Below are 20,624 nucleotides of genomic sequence, written 5' to 3' on the forward strand. Positions count from 1 at the left end.
AAACTGCCCGATCTTTTTGCAGCAGTTTGACTAGAAATACACATGCACACATTTATGCCTTCGGTCAGGTGAATGAATAAATGTCAAATTCAGTCAGCTTCTCCTCAGATGTCAGTCATTGTTTATTTTCCCTTTAAGCTGGTCAAATTGCAGCAATTAGGAGTCATAAACATGTTAGGACCAAGTTTCCACTCACATTCCACTTTCAGCTGGCACTAATGCATGGGACAACCGGATATCTCCCAGTGTGTGTGTGTGTGTGTGTGTGTGTGTGTGTGTGTGCATTTTGGCAAACATCAGATGCAGGGGGCGTCATGCCCCTCATACAACACACACACACACATCCATATCCTACAGGAGAGAGTATGAATGGTCATTCAGCTGCAGTCAGCCCTATCAAAACAAGTCCAAGGGAGAAAGAAGAACAGGAGGAGGAGGAGGAGGGAAAAAGTGGGAGGATGAGGGATGAAATCTCTGGCCAAAAGCAACATGGTGGGCTAGTCTGTCCTCCCCATCCCGACGAGCACCCCAGGCAAATATTCTGTGAATGAGAGCAAATTTTGAACCCCAGGTTATCCTGAGAAGGAAGAAAAAGGCGTGCAGGAAAGCTGTCTTATGAACGATGTTGTAAAAGACAAGCTGGTTCTTTAATAGACGTTTCCTAATGAACGTCTATTTCCTAATGGTGCGCCTGTGCCTCCCGCTGTCACTCAGACCCATCTCGTTTGAACAGCCCAGGCTGAGATTGGGCTGTTTGTGTGGGCAAAGGAATAAAACCTCAAGAAAGCCTTTAAAAAAATGCACAAAACATTTATAGTGAGTCATAAAGGGAAGATGGTTAACCGAGTGCTTCAACACTTGCGGCAGCTCGTGCTGAAGTTACAACCAGCAACTCATCAGCTGCAGCTGACGAGTGTTCTCTCTCCACCGCATGCGACTCGCCTCAGTTTTGACTTCTTTTTTTCTTTAAAACCTTCAGCATGAATCAGAAACATTTGATTCAACTTTTAAAGTAACCCGCTTGTAATTGTACACATTTGATCGATAAAGTACTCTCAGGTTTCAATCAATCAATTTGGTGGTGTGTCTTTTTCTTTTGGAATGAACCTGGATCTGGACACACACTCAACCAAGTCTGACAACTCTCAAAAGTGGTTTCAGCCATGAATATGATGGCTCAAGTTGTTTGAGATAAATAGAGTAGGGCTTTAAGGGGTTAAAAAGTCCTCACGGCGTAACAAAAAGAATTTTCCTGACTAAACACACACTAACAGCATGTTTAACCAACATGTGGAACAGAGATGAGGTGACTGAAGGACCATTTGTTCTCATTGGACAAAGCATGTTTTTTGGAATATACCAATATACAGTCGGAGCAAACCACGTCTGCTTTTCTCTTCTTTTTATGTTGCGGGGAAGTAGTAAACTGAAAGGCTCTTGTACGTTTGCTGTGGGTGTGACACACTCTCATAAACTCTGAAACGACCTTTGAAGTGGCAGCTAATCGCTGCGCTGACGTAACTTTGGTACGGTGGCTACAGATGCGTCCAGGGAGTCGCAGCAGTTTGAATCCAGGCTTTTGTCCCCTTTCAACAAATAGAGTGTTGGCTGTCAGTCAAGATGGTCCAGAACTTTATCCATCCATCCATTATCTGGTATTCCTAATCAAAGTCATGTGGGGCTGGAATATCTGCAGAAACCCCACACAGACCCAAGGAGAACATAAAAACCATCAAGCTGGAATTGAACCCATAACCTTCTTTCTGCAAGGATGACTGCACTAACCACTGTGCTGACTGTGCTAACCACTGCAGCTCCATGCCAGTCCACCATATAGCATCGAAAAACAACCGAAACCCACAAACGATTCGATGACGAGGATTAAAAATAACAAACTGTATTAGTGGCCATTATTATCGAATTATTGACAATTCTTTTTTAAGGAATATGACCAGTTCAGATATGACTTTTTTTCCAGGTCTTCCAGATGATGTTAGTAATGTGAAGAAGCTTGCAGGAATCATTCAGAGAACATTAGAGCCTTTTGTTTGCTCTTCAGGAGACCTTCACCTATATCCCTTGATATAGGTGCTAAATGAGAACTTAAAAAGTGCTTGTTGATGCTTAGTCATTCATGTTTGTTGAGGTGTGAAGAGATCTGAGCCTGTAGAGAGACATGTTGTCTTTTTTCCACAAGCGAGACAATAGTAACATATCCGCCAGATGCCACTTTTCAGGGCATTGACCCATCAAAAGAAAAATCTGAAGGTCAACATCAGTGTTTCTGACCCTGTTGCAAGCAATTAGACAACCTCAGGCTGAGTGATAACAGGATTTGATACTGGGCCGGGTGGAGACAGAGATGCTGCCTTGATCTTTCACTGAAGGAGCTCGACCCTCTGAACACACCAGTGTTTTAGTAAAGACGATCCAGGTCCCAGCCCAGTTCTTTATCTCTGCTGCACGACACAGTGGTGTCAATGGGAGCCTTGTGATCCCCGTCCTGGCTAGTAGGAGGTATTTTAATAGCCGTCTGACCTGTGGCGGCTCTGCGCCAGCAGCCATCTGTCTCACAGGGACACTATTGTGTTGCATCACATGCAGCAGAGGAAAATTTCAAAATAAGATGTTGATTTTCTGCTGTTGGTCGGCCTGTCACACAGATTTACGAGCTGGCCGTCGGAGCTGACGTCACCATCCCAAATCTGGTACCCCAACTCTGTTTCTCAGCGGCTGTTCCAGCTTATTTCAACCACATTTAAATCTGCGCTGATAGCAAAGATTTTGGTTGCGTTTCTGCAAGGTCTCTTCTCAGAGTTTTGGGTTTGTGTCCCATTCCCAGTAGAATAGAACCAGATGGCTCCGCTTGTGCCGTTAAAATGCAAGTGAAATGTTTTTCAACATCGGCGTGGTTTCTTCCAAAAATCCGCACCAATCACTCAATAAGCCATTTATTTATTTAGTTTATTTTCTCTTAGCAGGGTACTGCTAAAGTCAGCACGGATAATGGAAGGCAAACTGCTACTGCATTAAAATAGAACGTTTTTCAGGTGGTGGAAAGGTCATTTGTGTTTCCTGTCCCATTGGCATCAGTGGCAGACATTCTGCAGGCTGCTTCTCTTCCTTCTCCTTTGTTGTGATGTTCAAATCATTTCCACATGTCAAATAATGCTTTTAAACACTAACTCTAAGGGTATTTGGCTGCAGCTATCCCTCAAACACCATCAACCATTTTATTTTATTTTTTAAAACACTTCCAGGTATCTACAAAACATGTAGATAAATGCATATATGGGTATTATAATATATACAAGGTCAATAAATGTGCAAGGGGGGGGGGGGGCAAGTGGGCAAAAAGAGAAGACAATAATATTAGAGAATATTAAAACATGGGCCATGCATGTTATTATTGATAAGATAAGACTTTAGAAAATATCAGGGATTGGAATTATGAGTCGAATCTCTAAACCTTTTGGTACCAAAGTACCAATTAATGCTTTCGACGTTTTTGAAATCCGAATTAATTCAATCTTCCCTTAACTTTCCTCTCAGATAAGTTTCACGTGTGCGCGCTCTGTCGCCCAACAGCCGGACATTGACGAGCGCGCCTCCCTCAGGCCCCGCCCACCGCACCAACAGCTGTGGACGGTGACCCGTGGAGCGCGGAGCTGACGCGGATTACCTGGATACCGGCTCGAAGTCTGAGTGGGCGGCAAAAGCAGGGAAAAGTCACCTCTGACTACACTTTAATGGAATAATCCTCTCCAGCTTCGACCATGGCGAGCAGGATCTTCTACACCACGCACTTGTTACTGATTCTGGAGTGCAGCTTGGGCAGACTCCTAACTGAGGATCTCGCTCAAGCCACCGATGTCCCGCTCGCTGCAGAGGAGCGCGTCTTTACGCACGACGGCGCCACCCGGGACATGGTCTCCGTGAGCATGTTCAAAGTGTATGAGAGGTACAGCAAAGAACCGCAGAGGCAGAGCGACGGAAACACAGTGAGGAGTTTTAAAGCTGTCCCGAGTGAGTGATCGCAGTCTGCATGAAAGTATGACCACAAAGGAGGGGATGCATTCAGAGTCACCCAAAATGTCGTTTATGCCACCAAACCCATAGGATTTGTTAAAAAAAAAAAAAAAACTATTTGTAAAGTATTGTGTTTTATTTTGAGGGTTACCAAAGAAAATTTCAATCATTAAGTCTCACTAAAATGTGAATTTTAGTCCTAAAAAGCTAGCCATGTTGAATTACACTGCTTGGTAAACTTTTTGCTTAGGCATTATAATCCTCTTTCCACGTCAATATAATCAGATTTGTTCAGATATCAGCTTTTAATACCCACCGAGTGGGATGACTTATTGAAATAGGCGACAATCACACCGGGGTGCTCTTATCCGGTAGCAGCAACAGCCGAGGTGTTAGACAAGAGCCTATTATCATGCTCAGATGGCGGCCACAGCGAGGTAAAGCCTCAGAGGAGCTCTTTCTCATATAAGCATTTCCATATGCCCGTGACAAGCTTACTTGGCTGATCCAATGTTTGTCTTTCAGGCTGTGGAGGAAGTGTAGGAGACAAGGTTGGACTTCCCGATAGCGATCTAGGATGAGGCTTTTTGGTCATGCATGCAGGAGGCACTTATACCTTAATATCTTCCATGTTGCTGCTCATGTCAGTCAGACGTGTTGAGCGAGATACGCTCGCGGTGTATCGGCCGCGGTCGGTCAAACCTGCCAGAGTGAGATGGTAAGGGAATGTAAAGGGGAGAGGGGAGGAAAAGGTCAAGGCAACAGCTTGATTTTACCTGCACATCTGCGCCGTTGAAGCAGTGAACACAGCGCTCTTGACTTTTTTTTTATCATGTCTCTCTCTCAAAAAAAAAAAGATTGAGTGTGGAAGCGGGATGACAAAAAAGCTGGGGTTTCACCAGAACCCATGTCATTGGTCTGCTCTTCTTTAACCCAGGGGTCCTTCGCGGAAAGGACGTGTTCCAGTTCAACCTGTCCACCATCCAGGACTCCGAGCTCATCCTCTTCGCCTCTTTTCACTTCCTCTACAAGTGGCCGCGCCACCACCGGCGGACGTCATGTTTCCAAAAGCGCCTCCAGCAGCCGCCCCCCGATGCTCCTCGCCTCGTGTTTCATGGAGCTCTGGGAAATGTAACGCTCGCACCCTTTAAGAGAGGCTCCTGGCAAACCGGAGATATAACTGCGGCGGTGGAACGTGCTCGGGAGGTCAAAGACCTTGTGTTGACAGTGGAGTTTGACTTGGGGTTCAGGGCGAAGCAGAAAAAGGACTATGTCCAAGCCGACCTGCCGTACATCCTGGTGTACGCTGACGATCGAGCTATAGACGAGCCGAACAGCGTGGCCTTGTCGCTGCAGCGCTACGGAACCCTGCCAGTAAGCGAGGAAGCGCTTCAGTCATCATCAGCCTCGAGAATCCGGAGGGAACTCCACCATTACCAGATCCAAACCAACGACATCCCTGAGGTGCCCTACAACAGCCTGAAGACCCACGAGCTGTGGCAGAACACGTACTTCCCCACCAAGGCCAAAGTGCAGGCCAAAGGAAGGAGACCAGGTCAGGAAGGTCCCAGTAAGCCACAGGTGCTCAGCTTTGATGAGAGGACTATGAAAAAGGCCAGGAGGAGACAGTGGAGCGAGCCCAGAGCGTGCTCCAGGCGCTACCTCCGGGTGGACTTCGCCGACATCGGCTGGAGCGAGTGGGTGCTGGCGCCCAAGTCTTTCGACGCCTACTACTGCGCCGGCACGTGTGGGTTCCCCATCCCCAAAGTGAGTTCATGTGACATCAGTCGCCCTCTCATCATGCACCTTTAGTTTTATTTCACATTTAGCAGTTGATGTTTTCAATGGCAGAAGAATGGATGACATCAGTGAATTAAAACATCTTTATTGCCCCCTGGTGGTAGGAAGCAGTGATGAGACAAGCCTCTCGTGTTACCTTTGCTCAGGCGTGGACCAGTGTTAAACTCATCTCTTGTTTTTTAGGGAACACATATGAGATTCTGTAGGTTCTGCTTCCAAAGCATCTCACCTCACATCCACTGTCAACATGTTTTTCTATTCTATTCCCTCATCATGTCATCATTGCCAGTATTCCTTTACCTACCTTAACTTTGACAGTTTTACTGTCTGTCTCCGCAGCTGGTGCATCCTTCCAACCACGCCACCATCCAAAGCATCGTGCGAGCAGTGGGAATCGTCCCGGGCATCCCGGAGCCCTGCTGCGTCCCGGAGAAGATGAGTCCTCTCAGCGTCCTCTTCCTCGATCCCGGCAGGAACCTGGTGCTCAAGGTTTACCCTGGTATGTCTGTGGATACCTGCGCCTGTCGATAGATTCCCTGGGGTTGGTGAAGAGGAAATATGAAGAGGAAGAAAAGTAGACGTCAGGAACAGTAACGGACAAGTTGGTAATGTCAAGGACAGCTGATCATAAACTCATGACTCCTGGACTCAGATGTCTTTTTGGAACAGGGTCCACCTGTCCGTATCCTGAACAGTCTCCATGGATTTGGACCTTGACTTGTATGTGGCGCATCACAGACTCTAGAACCAGAGAACCGAGCCCTCATGTTGTAAATATTGTAGTTACAGAAGGAACCACGTGGATATTCTTTCATTCTGTGTCAGAGTGACATATTTAATAATTCAACGCCTCCCGTATATCTGCAAAATTAGTTATGCATGAGAGGTCATATCTTTTGTAATCAATAGTAATTCCTTTGTATCGTGTATATAATGACACCTACTGAGTTGATATCATATTGCATCCGTGGATTTGTTTTTATTTGTTTTTCTATAGCATGGAGGGTCATGCGGTACGTTGCTGCCATCTAGTGTCCACATGTGGTAAAACGCCTGGGCAGCTTTTCTCCCTAATGCATAAATAAAGTAGCTTAAGGAACACCTACACTTTCTAATAGTAATGTAATAACATAATAATAATATCTAAACGTATTCATGGATTTGTTTGAGTATTTATGTTGTGTTTTACAAATAAATTGCCTATGAAGTGTACACACAGTCACACACCAGGGTTCCAAAACGTGTACATGCAAACATTTGCCCAAGCGTGAAGGTGTAGCTGCCCCATAATACCTCCTGAAAGGTAATAACGGTTTAATTACCTATTCACAAATGGTTCATTGAAATTACAAAATCATATCCCAGTGACTCAAAATAAAACAATAATCCTCGTGAAAAATTGGAGAATAAGACGGGGCTGTTGGATGTTTAGATGTCATTTTGAAAGTTTCTATTCATAGTGACTATTAGGATGCACAGGATTCATGTAAAGCTTAACTCAGGCCAATGTCCCCGGACGCATTGACTCGTGGCTGCCGTGGCGACAGCCCTGAAGTGATAAAGACATCGCGGTGCAGGCGGCCACCGACACTGTGGGATGCTACATTTGCATGGAGCCGAATCTAAACGCGTGTAATAAAAGCGTCAACCTGTCAGCCTGAAGATGAGCTGACGGTCAGTTCTGACACAGAGAACACGCACCGGGCCCTGGTTCTGGTGGAGGAACTATAACGTCCGCAATAAAGCCATCAGTTAAATGAGTCGGTAAAATCTAAAGATCTAAACCTGTTTTGTCTGGCGTTTATGTCAAAGAGCTGCCAAAAATGGCAGCTTCCTGTGGCGTTTTCTGGGCTGGCGTTTTGGTCATTTCCCACCAGTAACAACAGCTTTTCCTTCAAAATTAGCCGGGATTTCACAGCCGAGGAGAGCGGCTCACTCCCTTTTTGTTTCTGCTGGAAAACATGCAGCGTGTGATGTTTCCACATCGCTATGAGGAGCAGTAATCGCTCTCCACGTGGCCTCGAATGAGCCGTCTTATCCTGTCGGAAGGCCGCGTTGGGACATAGGAGTGATCTTTTTTATCACCGAGAGGGTAAAGATGATGCCAGACAGGAGCGTGACCCCCACCACACGTGTATTTAAGACAACGTCGTCGGGGGGAAAGAGCACCGCGACGTCGGTGGGGAAGATGAAATGTGTCATCTAACTGTCCTCATTTCATCACCGAGCTGGGAAAGAAGGAATTTGATGGAAATGTCTGGTTCGTCAGTCATTCCAGTCCCTCATTATCGTCCTGGAGTGTTTACAGTGTCTTCATTAGCAGCCAGCCCTCTAATGATAACAAAGCCTGAAAGAAGGCATCAATGGCAGCGATAAGCACGGACAAGCTACTATTTTGGTTGACACAAGTCCTCCTGTTTACTCTGGGAGCATGGGAGCGGACACCAGGACAGCGGTCCTGGAGTCGGGGATCCCCATATTCCAACCTTGCCATCACAAAGTGTGCATTGAGGCAGGGAAGAAGGTAAAGTTTCCGTGGCTTCGAGGGCGTCCGACTCCACGATGCGCGGCTCCAGATGGTTCCTGCTGCGGCTGTGTCTGAGCCTGGTGGTCTCCACGGGCTCCTGCACCTGTAAACCTCTCCACAATGACATCCAGAGCGAGGAACCCGAGGAGCTCTACTCTCAGCTGTCAGAGGAGGACCTTCTGGAGGAGGAAGATACCAACACCAGGATGGAGAACCTTCTGGGAACCATGAAGGAGGGCTTTCTGAGGAAACTCAACCTGTCAGATGCTCCTCAAGAGCACAGCAAGATCTCCCCTCCTCAGTTTATGATGGAGCTTTACAACAAGTACGCCTCAGACAGCTCAGCAATCCCTCAGTCTGATGTCATACGCAGCTTCGGTGTGCAAGGTAAACAAATACACAGCTCTCGTTTATTTTGACACATATGAGCAGCGCGTTCATTCGTGGTTGTACTGAAGAGGAGGCTGCTGAAGCTTAAACATTTACTACTTTTGACAAATTCTCTGTTTTTCATATTTTCACCGGTGCCTTTTTCATGTTTGAGGCGATGATTCGTTAAAAGAAACACCTAATATTTGTAAAGCAGCGCTCGGGAGATAGCGAAAGCTAACGTTAGCGACACTATTCCTGATCGAGCAACACCCAGGACGGAGCCTGAGTCGCTTCCCGCCACCTCCTCTCACTCCTTTGTGTCCTTCTGGCAGACATCTCTCTCTCTGTGACCGACGGCACAAAGTCCAGACACAGGCTGAGGTTCAACATCACCATCCCCGGTCATGAGAAGATCACCGCTGCTGAACTGCAGCTCCTCTTCCTTCCAGACCAAAGTCCACGGGTCACCTCGCAGAAATACAAGGCCACCATTAAAGTGTACGAGGTGGATTACCTCAACTTCACGTCCACGACGCAGCTTTTGGTGGGCAGGGAGGTGTCGGCGTCGCAGGGTACGTGGGAGACGCTGGACGTGGCCAAGGCGGTCCAGAACTGGATCAGGTCGGGCCACGGGGCCACTGTTTTTGATGTTTTCGTGGACAGGAAGGACTGCGGAGGCGGCGACGGCGAGGGCTGTCTGAACATGAGCGTTACCGTGGGAGACAACACATCAGCGGCTTTGATCATCTTCTCAAACGACCTCGGCAGCAGGAGGAGGGAGGCGAAGAAGGAGCTGAGGGAGATGATCCTCCACGAAGAAGACACCATCTTCCACTCGGGCGCTGACTGGAGCCGAGACGACCCGCTTCCCAATGAGATCCTAGAGGTCCTGCATCCGCGGAGAAGGAAAAGGAAGGCCGAGCGGGAATACTGCAGACGGACCTCTCTCAAAGTCAACTTTAAAGACATCGGCTGGGACAGCTGGATCGTGGCGCCACCCGAGTACGACGCCTTCGAATGCCGAGGCCAGTGTTACCACCCCCTGACGGAAGAAATGACCCCATCAAAGCACGCCCTCATCCAGACTCTGATGAACATCAGGGACCCCAAGAAAGCCAACATGGCATGCTGCGTTCCCATCAAACTGGACCCCATCACAGTCATGTATCAGGAGAACGGACGCCTCACTATCAGATACCTTTACGAAGAGATGAAGGTCGCTGAATGTGGCTGCAGGTAGTTGGAGAAGTGAACGAGCCGGTGCCCAACCTGCTGTTATTTAAATCTGATCATACCTGATGAGTTCCATTGGTGTTGTTTCGTAAAATAGCTATTCAGTTTCAGCTAAACAGACAGGAGCCCCACCAGCTAACAGCTAGCCAAGACTATAGCGTACTTGTTCTTACACGTTAGCAGGAGAGCAGCCCTTAGCCGTCTTTCACTGCATTAAGACCCACGTTCACGTCCAACATTTCTACTGCTACCAGATATCAGAGTGTGCTAAATTAGAACTTTATCAATTCAATTTATTTACTGGTTTTCATGGAACTTAGATCAAGTATGTCAGCACAAACACAATCGCAATGCCGACGTAGCAGTTTTATATTTTAGAATGCCATTGAATTACGGAATGTTTTTATGAATGCATGACACCAGCACCTCCGAAGCCATGGATGCACAGAATATGGTCATACACTTCTGAAATAGAGCGTACAGTAAGTAGGCTTCATTTCCAAGCATATGACCAACACACCATCGGAAATATCCACATGAATTGATAGAATATATGTATTTAATATTGTGTTATAGTGTATGTACATAAAATTCTCATTAGTCTTTTTAAAAAAAAGCAAGGGGGGGATACATTTCTGATATATTTGGTAGTGTATGATCCTCCAATAAGTAATTCATTCTTTTTAACAATTTCTTTGGGTTCCACAAGATATATTCATTTTATTATTATGGCCCATCAATAAATGTGTTATTATTATTTTTACAAAATGGGAAGAAAATGATCCTGTGCTCCCTTTAATGTAAATCTGTACATTGTTATTGTAACTATACGCAGTATGATTTGTTGTACATTTCTGCATGATTACTAACAGCTTGTACAGAAAGGTTAGCTTATAAGGGTTAGCTTATACAGGTTAGCTTATAAGATTAGTTTATAAAGGTTAGTTTATAAAGGTTAGCTTATAAAGATTAGCTTATAAAGCACGCGTCCTTGCTTAAGTTTCATCCAACTTGTGTTATGTAGGGTGATAAAATTCTACCACTAAGGTAGAAAAGATAAGTTGTCATAAAATTATTTGGCATTTAATAAAACCTGACAGATCTATGATTAAAGTTGATGAACGTACACTATCAAAGGTCAAAGTTTTTTTTCATGTTTTTTTTTGACCCAACAGTCTTTTTGTCTCATTACACATTCATTTCCAGGAGTATTTAAAGTGAAGTTTTGTACAAAATGGAAATTAACTGTTTTAAAATATCAAGCTGAAATCCAAGTGGTGTTTAAACTATTTTATTGCATGTTTCTAAAAAAAAAAAAATACTACAATTTTAGTGATAGAAGAAGAAAAGATGCAATATCATGAGCAAAATTATTGGGTTTCATGAGATCTATTGAATAGTGAAAACAAATAAATTAGTTTAATGTTAGCTGCCCTTCGGGTTAAGCCTTTTTATTTCTATCAACTATCTAGAAATTTACCTTTAATTTGTTCTTCTTTAACGCCTGCTCTTGTATCATTAGCATCTAGCTGCTAATGCTCTGCTAAGGTAGTTAACATCTTTGGCAGGAAATTAAGATGATGGGCATTTAGGCAATATTAAAAGCGTTTGGCTAGCTTTTATCGACACACTTTCAGTATAACTCTTCGTGTGAACAATCTAAATTAATAACTCTCTTACTGGTTTATCGAAGAGAAAAAAAGAAGAAACCATGAAATCTGCTCACATACCATTTACTGATTGTGAATTTGACCTCTGCCTCTCACACATCCTTTACACACCAGTAGTGAACACGCACAGGCCAGGCACAGCCGCAGTGGGCCGCACCCTGGACACCAGGAAAATTCTGTGCCTTGCTCAGGGGCACCCCAGCCTGTGGTTTAAACACCAATTTCTTCACTGTGAACCATGACGATTTATGGTGATTTATTTGTTTGAAATTGATCAATGCATTTTCTATTTTTCTTACTTTTATCTTTACTTTTGGAAATGTCAACGCGATTTCTGGAGCCGGGGACAAAGCGTGACCCAGTGTCCAAAGTGGGGTTGCACGTTGGAACAGGCGAAGGGGATTGCCAGAAATTGTGTAAGGCATCAGGCAGCATTAATGGTTTAGAAGATGAGATTAGCTTGAGCACCTTCTAACATTCGGATTCAGATAATGCCTCGCTGTGTAATTCCGAACTGGAACACAGTTTAAAGATCCTGTTCTGCACTGTTGATGCTCGTTGTGCAAAACCGGATAAGCGCAGAAAGAATTTAATCCAGTGAAAGAGCGAAAAACATGCAGAAGCTGTTAAATACTCACATGATCACTTTACTCTCACCCGAAATTAAACAGCATTCGTGTTTCCAAAGAAACCAAGCCCAATTCAGCAGGCAGACCTTCTGAGCAGCCTTCGGTCTGCACGGAGAGCTTCTTTTGTCTCTGACAGAAGCCTTTGCCACGTGTCTCCAAACTGTGTAATCATGTCAGTGATCGAGTGACCCAGACATGAACCCTAAAGCTACCAAAAGACTCCCCCATTAAGCTTTTACAGCCGGTCCAGCACAGAGTCAGAGGGAGCTTGTGCTTCAAAAGCAAATCTCCAGGTGGTTTCGTCACATTAGGCGGCACGTTGAGAGATTGGAAGATGGTGGAGATCGATGCTGTGTGCTTCCTAAACGTGGAGCAGAGGAAACCGTTGAGAACCCGCAGAATCGCCCGTTTCCTGCTTTTTACGTTGTTATTGTCTGCGCTTAAAGCGATTAAAGGTTTATGGAGGACAAAGCCTCTTAGGTTAGTGTCCAAAAACCAGAGAATGACGATGGTCCCGCTTACAAAACAGATGTGCGTTATCATAGGCAGGGGACAGAGAGGACGGCTGTCTGAGTTGGAAGACATGGCTCCCAGGACGCCGGTGCTCCTCTTGGTGCTTCTTTTCTGTGCTCTACCCGTCCGCTCCTTTTATCAGCACACCTTGGTGTTAGAAATGGCCAAACTACTTCTGGAAAACTACTGCATCCCTGAGAACCTGGTCGGGATGCAGGAGGCTATCCAACGAGCCATCAAAAGTCGGGAAATTCTGCAGATTTCGGACAGGAAGACGCTGGCCACTGTGCTGACAGTGGGGGTCCAAGGAGCGCTGAACGACCCCCGGCTGAGTGTGTCCTACGAGCCCAGCTTCAGCCCACTGCCGCTGCAGGCGCTGTCCTCGCTCCCTGTGGAGCAGCAGCTCCGGCTGCTCAGGAATTCCATCAAGCTGGACATCTTGGACAGTGACGTCGGATATTTGCGGATCGATCGAATCATTGACGAGGAGACGCTGTTGAAGTTCGGGCCGCTGCTGCGGGAAAACGTCTGGGACAAAGCTGCCCAAACCAGCTCCCTGATCCTGGACCTGAGGTTCAGCACAGCGGGAGGATGGTCCGGAATACCTTCCATCGTCTCCTATTTCACCGAGCCTCATTCGCTCGTCCATATTGACACGGTGTATGACCGGCCGTCCAACACCACCACAGAACTCTGGACGATGTCCTCAGTGAGAGGCAAAACCTTTGGTGGGAAGAAGGACATGATTGTTTTGATTGGCAGGCGGACAGCAGGGGCCGCCGAGGCTGTGGCCTACACGCTAAAGCATCTAAACAGGGCCATCGTCGTTGGGGAGAGGTCCGCCGGTGGGTCGCTCAAAGTCCGCAAGTTCCGGATCGCCGAATCGGACTTCTACATAACGATGCCCGTAGCCAGGTCCGTCAGCCCCATCACGGGAAAGAGCTGGGAAGTGAGCGGCATCTCCCCAACAGTCAACGTCGCTGCCAGGGAAGCTCTCGCGAAGGCCCAGACCTTCCTGGCGGTGAGGAGCAGAATCCCAAAGGTGCTGCAGATCGTCTCGGATATCATCGGGAGGTTCTACGCCTTCGCCGACAGGGTCCAAGCTCTTCTTCAACAGCTGGAATCTGCAGACCTGTTCTCCGTTGTGTCTGAAGAGGACTTAGCAGCCAGGCTAAACCACGACCTCCAGACCGCATCCGAAGATCCTCGGCTGATCATCAGGCACAAGAGAGACAACATTCCCAGAGCAGAGGAGGAGCCCGAGCTCCACGCCGCTAACGACCATGATGGGGAACTGGTAGAAGGGTTCACCGTGCAGGTTCTCCCTCACAATACTGGATACCTGCGCTTGGACAGGTTTGTCCGGTGCTCCGAGGGGGACAAACTAGAGGAGATTGTTGCTGAAAAGGTGTGGGGGCCCCTCAAAGACACCCAGAACCTGATCATTGATCTCCGCCACAACACCGGCGGATCCTCCACATCCGTCGCGCTCCTCCTGTCCTATCTGCGAGACCCCTTGCCAAAAAGGCACTTTTTCACCATCTACGACAGCGTCCAGAACACAACAACAGAATACGGCTCCCGGCCTCACATTCCGGGCCCCTCTTACGGTTCCGAGCGTGGCGTTTACGTGCTGACCAGCCACTACACCGCAGGCGCGGCCGAAGAGTTTGCTTACTTGATCCAGTCTCTACATTTTGGCACCGTCGTTGGTGAAATTACATCCGGCACTCTGATGCATTCAAAGACCTTTCAGGTGGAGGGAACAGACATTTTCATCACCGTCCCCTTCATTAACTTTTTGGACAACAACGGTGAGTACTGGCTGGGGGGGGGCGTTGTTCCTGACGCTATTGTGCTGGCAGAGGAGGCCTTGGAACATGTGAACAGGACTGCAACATTTCACCAGGGGCTCCGCTCCCTCATCGGGAGGACTGGGGAACTTTTAGAGAAACACTATGCGATACAGGAAGTAGCACAAAAGGTCGGCGAAGTGTTGCTGAGCAAGTGGGCTGAGGGGCTGTACCGCTCGGTGGTGGATTTGGAATCTTTGGCGTCTCAATTGACCGCAGACCTGCAAGAGGCTTCTGGCGACCATCGCCTCCACGTCTTCCGCTGCGACGTCGAGCTCGAATCGCTTCATGGCGTCCCAAAGATCGCCGCCGTCGAAGAGGCCGGATTCGTGATCGACGCGCTGTTTAAAAGTGAGCTTTTGCCGCGTAATGTCGGCTATCTCAGGTTTGACACGATGGCGGATATCGAGGCGGCGAAGGGCGCTGCTCCCCGGCTGGTTAAATCGGTGTGGAACAAACTGGTTGACACGGATTCGCTCATAATCGACATGAGGTACAACGCCGGCGGCTCCTCCACAGCCGTCCCTCTGTGGTGCAGTTATTTTGTTGACGGGGAACCGTTGCAGCATCTCTACACCGTCTATGACCGCACTACAAAAACCAGAGTCGAGGTCATGACGCTGCCCGAGGTCAGCGGTCAAAGGTACGACCCCGGCAAAGACGTCTACATCCTCACCAGTCACATGACGGGGTCAGCGGCGGAGGCGTTTGTCCGCGCTATGAGAGACCTGAACAGGGTCACGATCGTCGGGGAACCAACGGCTGGAGGGTCCTTGTCAAGCGCGACCTATCAGATCGGAGAAAGCGTGTTGTACGCGTCTATTCCTAACCAGGTGGTGACGAGCGCAGCCACCGGGAAGTTGTGGAGCATCTCGGGGGTTGAGCCTGACGTTTTCGCCCAGGCCAGGGATGCTCTTCCTGTGGCACAGAGAATCATATCAGCGAGGCTCTTAAAGAGAGAAAAGGGAAGATAGATCCTAGCTTTGTGTTCCAGTCCGTCCTGAATCATTCCCCCTGGTTTGTTTGTAGAAACCAGCCTTAAGACCATATTTTTCCTTGCAATATATTATCCCACTATTTTATTTTATGTTCCCTGTAAAGTGCGAATAAAATCCTTTCTTCTCTAATAATTACTCTCGTTGTTTAAATGATTTTTAATTTACTTTTGATGTTGACTATTTTAATTTTTATTTTGAATCATACTTTTTTAGTATCTTGCCATTTTGAGAAACCACTAATTAATAGTCGGCCAGCAGAGGGCGCCCGGACCAAGCAAACATGAGCGAGTGTAGCTCCGCCAGCCTTGACAAGACCTTCACCACCAGAGGCCTCTGAAAAATTTGATCAGTTTATCAACCACACAACAGAATAGATTTTTTTATGTTTTGAGTTGTTGAGAGTTGAGGAATTTAAAAATCAGATCATCCGCATTTCTTTTAGATTTTCTCTGGCCACAGGTTTTTTTCATCCTTTTTCTTGTTACAATTGAGAACTTCAACACCCAAAAAGTTCAGTAGGGTGGATAGACTTTGCATTCTTGACACAAGCATGTCACAGACCTGACCTGTTATGACACAGAATCTTTTAATTACGCATTCAAACCCCCTTGTTTAAATTTAATATTGGTATTTTTGGCCACACACCCATTTTGACAAGGCTGTTATTGCTGTAGAAATGTACTAAGGATAATGCGATTAGAGGTTGATTATGGTGCAAATCCTCTTAGAAGTGTGTTAACAGAAACAGTGCAGCCAAAACAGTACCATTTCTGAGCGAGCTCCTTCAGAGGAGGGTTGGCTGGAAGAAGCTCAACATCCCACTAACTGTGTGAACAAACTGGTCAAAATGGCAAAGGCTCTCTTCCTGGTGGCATCCCTGCTGCTTCTGGCAAATGATGTCCTTGTCAGAGCTGCTTTTCCGCCCAGCCTGATCACAGATATGGCAAAAATAGTTCTGGACAATTACTGCTCACCGGAGAAGCTGGCGGGGATGAAGGAGGCGATCGAAGCTGCCGGCACCAACACCGAGGTGCTCAACATTCCAGACGGTGAGTCCTTGGCCAGGGTCCTGAGTGCCGGAGTCCAAGGCACGGTCAGTGACTCGCGTTTGATGGTCTCCTATCAGCCCGACTATGTCCCTGCAGTTCCCCCCAAGATGCCCCCTCTGCCCCCAGAGCATCTTGTCGCTGTCCTCCAGACCTCCATAAAGCTGGATCTCCTGGAGGGCAACACCGGCTACCTGAGGATCGACCACATCATCGGGGAGGACGTTGCAGAAAAGGTCGGGCCGTCGCTCATCGACTTGATCTGGAATAAAATCCTGCCTACCTCGGCTCTCATCTTTGACCTTCGCTACACCAGCAGTGGGGAGATCTCTGGCATCCCCTATATTGTTTCCTACTTCACTCAAGCCGAGCCCGTGGTTCACATCGACAGCGTGTACGACCGCCCCTCAAACACCACCACCAAGCTCTTCTCCCTGTCCAACCTGCTGGGCGAGAGGTATGGCATTACCAAACCGCTCATTATCCTCACCAGTAAAAACACCAAAGGCATTGCAGAGGATGTTGCCTACTGCCTTAAAAACCTGAAGCGGGCCACCATCGTGGGGGAGAGAACCGCCGGAGGATCTGTGAAACTCGACAATTTCAAAGTGGGGAGCACGGATTTCTACATTACAGTGCCAACGGCAAAGTCCATCAACCCCGTCACCGGCTCCTCTTGGGAGATTACAGGTGTTAAACCTGATGTGGAGGTCAATGCAGAAGATGCCCTCGCTACCGCCATCAAGATAGTCAGCCTCCGTGCCCAGATTCCAGCCATAATTGAGGGCGCAGCAACCCTTATTGCTAAAAACTATGCCTTTGAAGCAACTGGGGCTGATGTGGCAACGAAGCTGAGGGAGCTGCTGGCCAAGGGCCAGTACAATTCGGTGGTCTCCAGTGAAAGCCTGGAGGTGGCGCTGTCTGCTGACCTGCAGAGACTGTCCGGGGACAAGAGCCTGAAGGCTACACAGAACGCCCCAGTGCTGCCCCCTATGGTGAGACCCATGAATGAAACATTGTTCTTCCAATTATTTTTGGACTGAACTACAAAATGGTATGCTTCCAGTCTACTGAAACAAATGTGTGTTCTTCTCCAACAGGATTATAGCCCTGAGATGTACATTGAGCTGATCAAAGTCTCCTTTCACACTGACGTATTTGAAAACAACATCGGCTACCTGCGTTTCGATATGTTCGGAGACTTTGAGGAGGTCAAGGCCATTGCCCAGATTATTGTTGAGCATGTCTGGAACAAAGTTGTCAACACTGACGCTCTGATCCTTGACCTCAGGTGGGTAATCCTGCTCATGTCAAAATGTGAGTTCAGAGGGAGGTGAGAGAATTTTAGAGGACATATAATCCGCCAAAGCTGCTAACACTAATCGCTCTGTGTCTAAATATGGCAGAATAGGGAGGGTGAAAATATAGAAGCAACCACCAAAAAACAAAGATCTGTCTACAGCAAACTTTTGAGGGGTTTTTTTTATTGCAGGAACAATGTTGGAGGCCCAACAACAGCTATTGCAGGTTTCTGCTCATATTTCTTTGATGCTGACAAGCTGATTGTGTTGGACAAGTTACACGACAGACCGTCTGGAACCACCACCGAGCTGCTGACGCTGCCTGAACTCACCGGTAAATAAAGATTGTTGCCAATAGTCACAATACTAGTAGTAGCGTGAGTCGCCATTATGAGTCAAAATGGTTGAATATGTTTCCTTCAGCAATTAATAGAGAACCAGTCAGGGTGTTAATCGAAGCGCTTCACCTGGATCTTTTTGGTTTAATCTTCCCTTTAAAGACAAATGTTCATAGATGATGTTTAAAATGAAGCTAAAATATGGATTTATAGCTAATATAGCTAAATATGCAGCTCCCACATCATGTGTGATTGCCACAGAGCTGCTAATGGCTGTGGCTGTGTGTGCGCTCTTGCGTTCTCTCCATATTAACGCTAACCCATCATGCCCCACAGGCGTGAGGTATGGTTCCAAGAAGAGCCTGATAATCCTGACCAGTGGCGCCACAGCCGGCGCGGCAGAAGAGTTCGTCTACATCATGAAGAAGCTCGGCCGCGCCATGATTGTGGGTGAGACCACCGCCGGAGCCTCTCACCCTCCGCAAGTCTTCAGCGTCGGTGAGATCGGGATCTTCCTCAGCATCCCCACCGTCCACTCCGACACTGCTGCCGGACCGGCCTGGGAGGGAACTGGCATCACCCCCCACATACCCGTCTCAGCGGAGGCCGCCCTCGGGACCGCCAAGGGCATCCTCAATAAGCATTTCGGAGGGCAGAAGTAAACTTCTGGACAAAATCGGGAGAGCGGCGCTTAATTCGGCTGCAGCTCTGACATGTTCTCACACGTCTGATGCAGAAGTGATGATTGTAGTGCATAAGTTTAATTTGTGATTCCTTCTCTCAGTGCTGAAGCAGTATAGCCTGTGTTTGTTTTAAAGCAAAGTTTCTGGCTGTAGAAAAATGGTTTTGGTCAAAATAAATGTGTTTGTCTCAACGTGTAATTCAAAATGTCATTGTGGGAAAAGCCTTACAAACAGGAAACAGGAAACATGAAACATGCGTTTGTGCTTCTTCTCAAATGTGAAGGACCGCGCTGAATCCACCAACTTTAGTCTCAGAACCATCGCATGATGTCTTCAGTGTGAAAAATACATTTTGTCCTCTATGTTATGTGGTTTCTTTTTTTTTTGAGGGGGGGGGGGGGGGTCTCTGTGATGATTCACAATTAAAAAACACAACAGAAAAGAGGAAAAATGCGTTTGAGTCATGTTTTTCATCAACAGACAAGGAGCCAAATACCTTAATGAAGTGCAGGAAATTCCTTTCTAAAATGTTAACCAGAATCAAATTATCTAGGCCAACAGCTGGAAACAGGGGGGGAAACAATCATCCCATGCACAGCTTAATGGGCTTCTACATGTGCACCACACTCAGGTCTCGTTACCTCAAAGAATCCTCCAGCCAACAACAAACATTGGAGGATTTTATCTGAAGGTGTTAGCTGGAAGGGCTAATGCTAGCCTCCCACCAACCTTCAAAATAGGTCAATAGGTGTCAGTCAATCTCAAGCTGAGGGTAGAAGGGAAAGAGGAACTGTGCTGCACTTTAATTAGTTAACTACAGGAATCAGGCAGGATCACTCCAATGAGGGAAGGTTTGCAACATCAAGGGCCCAAAGGGTCAAAGGGCACTGCCCTGGTGCGTGAGCAGGCGCGTAAACGTCTCATGCTTGAAGCTCTGAAGATGACTTTCTCAGAGCTGGTGTTTTTCAGGGACCGGTCTGCTTTGTGGAAGTGACAGGACAGAGCATTGGACTTAAATTCTATAAATATTTTCCAGATAAGGAGGAAAACAATGTTGAGCAGTTGAGCCTCTGCTTCAGCCTTTACACAAAGTTCCCTAAAAAAAACTTCATTCATTAAAACAGCAACTCATCATAGGAATTTTAGATGTAAATATGTTGAACAATGACTTTGCCTTCTCATTCAGTTTAATGGCAGAGAGACATTTCATTCATTTGCTTATTTGTTTTTCACTCTATCTGAGTCTTGGAACACCATGATACAATGTAAAAGTCTCCCAATTGTAATCCTCCGAAAAGGCAATTTCTTTGACATAAACACAAAATCTTTTATAGTTTGAAGCCATTTTTCCCCCTGGAACACAAAGCAAAAGCTCGTTTTTAATTGCTTTTGTTTCATGAAAGCCATAAACAGACAATATGTTTCTTCTCTTAGCCCGTAAATGCCGCGATTTTCCGCTGTCTCTGCTTTATGGATTTATAATGGTGCAATTACGCAGCATGTTGCCCTTCATGCCTCCAATTAGAAGAGAGGAAAACAAAAGCATCTTGTTGTGTGCAATAGGGGGAACATTTCGGGAAGGTGAAGGCATTTTCATTGGCTCTCTCTGATCGAGGACAGTTTGAAACCTCC

General features: G+C 46.9%; 4 protein-coding genes and 1 long non-coding RNA gene across 5 annotated transcripts; 4 read left to right on the plus strand and 1 right to left on the minus strand.

Moving 5' to 3' along the window:
• The first annotated feature begins 3,617 nt into the window (after positions 1 to 3,617).
• gdf10b (growth differentiation factor 10b) lies at positions 3,618 to 7,041 on the plus strand. The gene is made up of 3 exons (XM_003961536.3): positions 3,618 to 4,026; positions 4,967 to 5,796; positions 6,169 to 7,041. Exons 1-3 carry the CDS (start codon positions 3,777 to 3,779, stop codon positions 6,358 to 6,360), a joined length of 1,272 nt encoding a protein of 423 aa, XP_003961585.1. The 5' UTR covers positions 3,618 to 3,776; the 3' UTR covers positions 6,361 to 7,041.
• On the minus strand, positions 4,035 to 5,019 carry LOC115252992 (uncharacterized). The gene is made up of 3 exons (XR_003891306.1): positions 4,806 to 5,019; positions 4,646 to 4,731; positions 4,035 to 4,555 (listed from the first exon to the last, which is right to left on the minus strand). It is a non-coding gene; the product is annotated as an uncharacterized lncRNA (long non-coding RNA).
• Positions 7,042 to 8,239: 1,198 nt separating the features above from the next.
• On the plus strand, positions 8,240 to 11,104 carry gdf2 (growth differentiation factor 2). Its single transcript, XM_003961535.2, has 2 exons — positions 8,240 to 8,743; positions 9,061 to 11,104. Exons 1-2 carry the CDS (start codon positions 8,392 to 8,394, stop codon positions 9,966 to 9,968), a joined length of 1,260 nt encoding a protein of 419 aa, XP_003961584.1. The 5' UTR covers positions 8,240 to 8,391; the 3' UTR covers positions 9,969 to 11,104.
• A 1,739-nt stretch (positions 11,105 to 12,843) lies between these two features.
• irbpl (interphotoreceptor retinoid-binding protein like) lies at positions 12,844 to 15,714 on the plus strand. The gene has a single exon (XM_029846186.1). The coding sequence runs from the start codon at positions 12,844 to 12,846 to the stop codon at positions 15,598 to 15,600; it is 2,757 nt and encodes a 918-aa protein (XP_029702046.1). The 3' UTR covers positions 15,601 to 15,714.
• A 679-nt stretch (positions 15,715 to 16,393) lies between these two features.
• Positions 16,394 to 19,190, plus strand: rbp3 (retinol binding protein 3). Its single transcript, XM_003961363.2, has 4 exons — positions 16,394 to 17,665; positions 17,771 to 17,961; positions 18,163 to 18,305; positions 18,646 to 19,190. Exons 1-4 carry the CDS (start codon positions 16,472 to 16,474, stop codon positions 18,969 to 18,971), a joined length of 1,854 nt encoding a protein of 617 aa, XP_003961412.1. The 5' UTR covers positions 16,394 to 16,471; the 3' UTR covers positions 18,972 to 19,190.
• The last annotated feature ends 1,434 nt before the right edge of the window (positions 19,191 to 20,624 follow it).

Source organism: Takifugu rubripes, chromosome 1, assembly GCF_901000725.2.
Source record: "Takifugu rubripes chromosome 1, fTakRub1.2, whole genome shotgun sequence".
Taxonomy (NCBI): domain Eukaryota; kingdom Metazoa; phylum Chordata; class Actinopteri; order Tetraodontiformes; family Tetraodontidae; genus Takifugu; species Takifugu rubripes.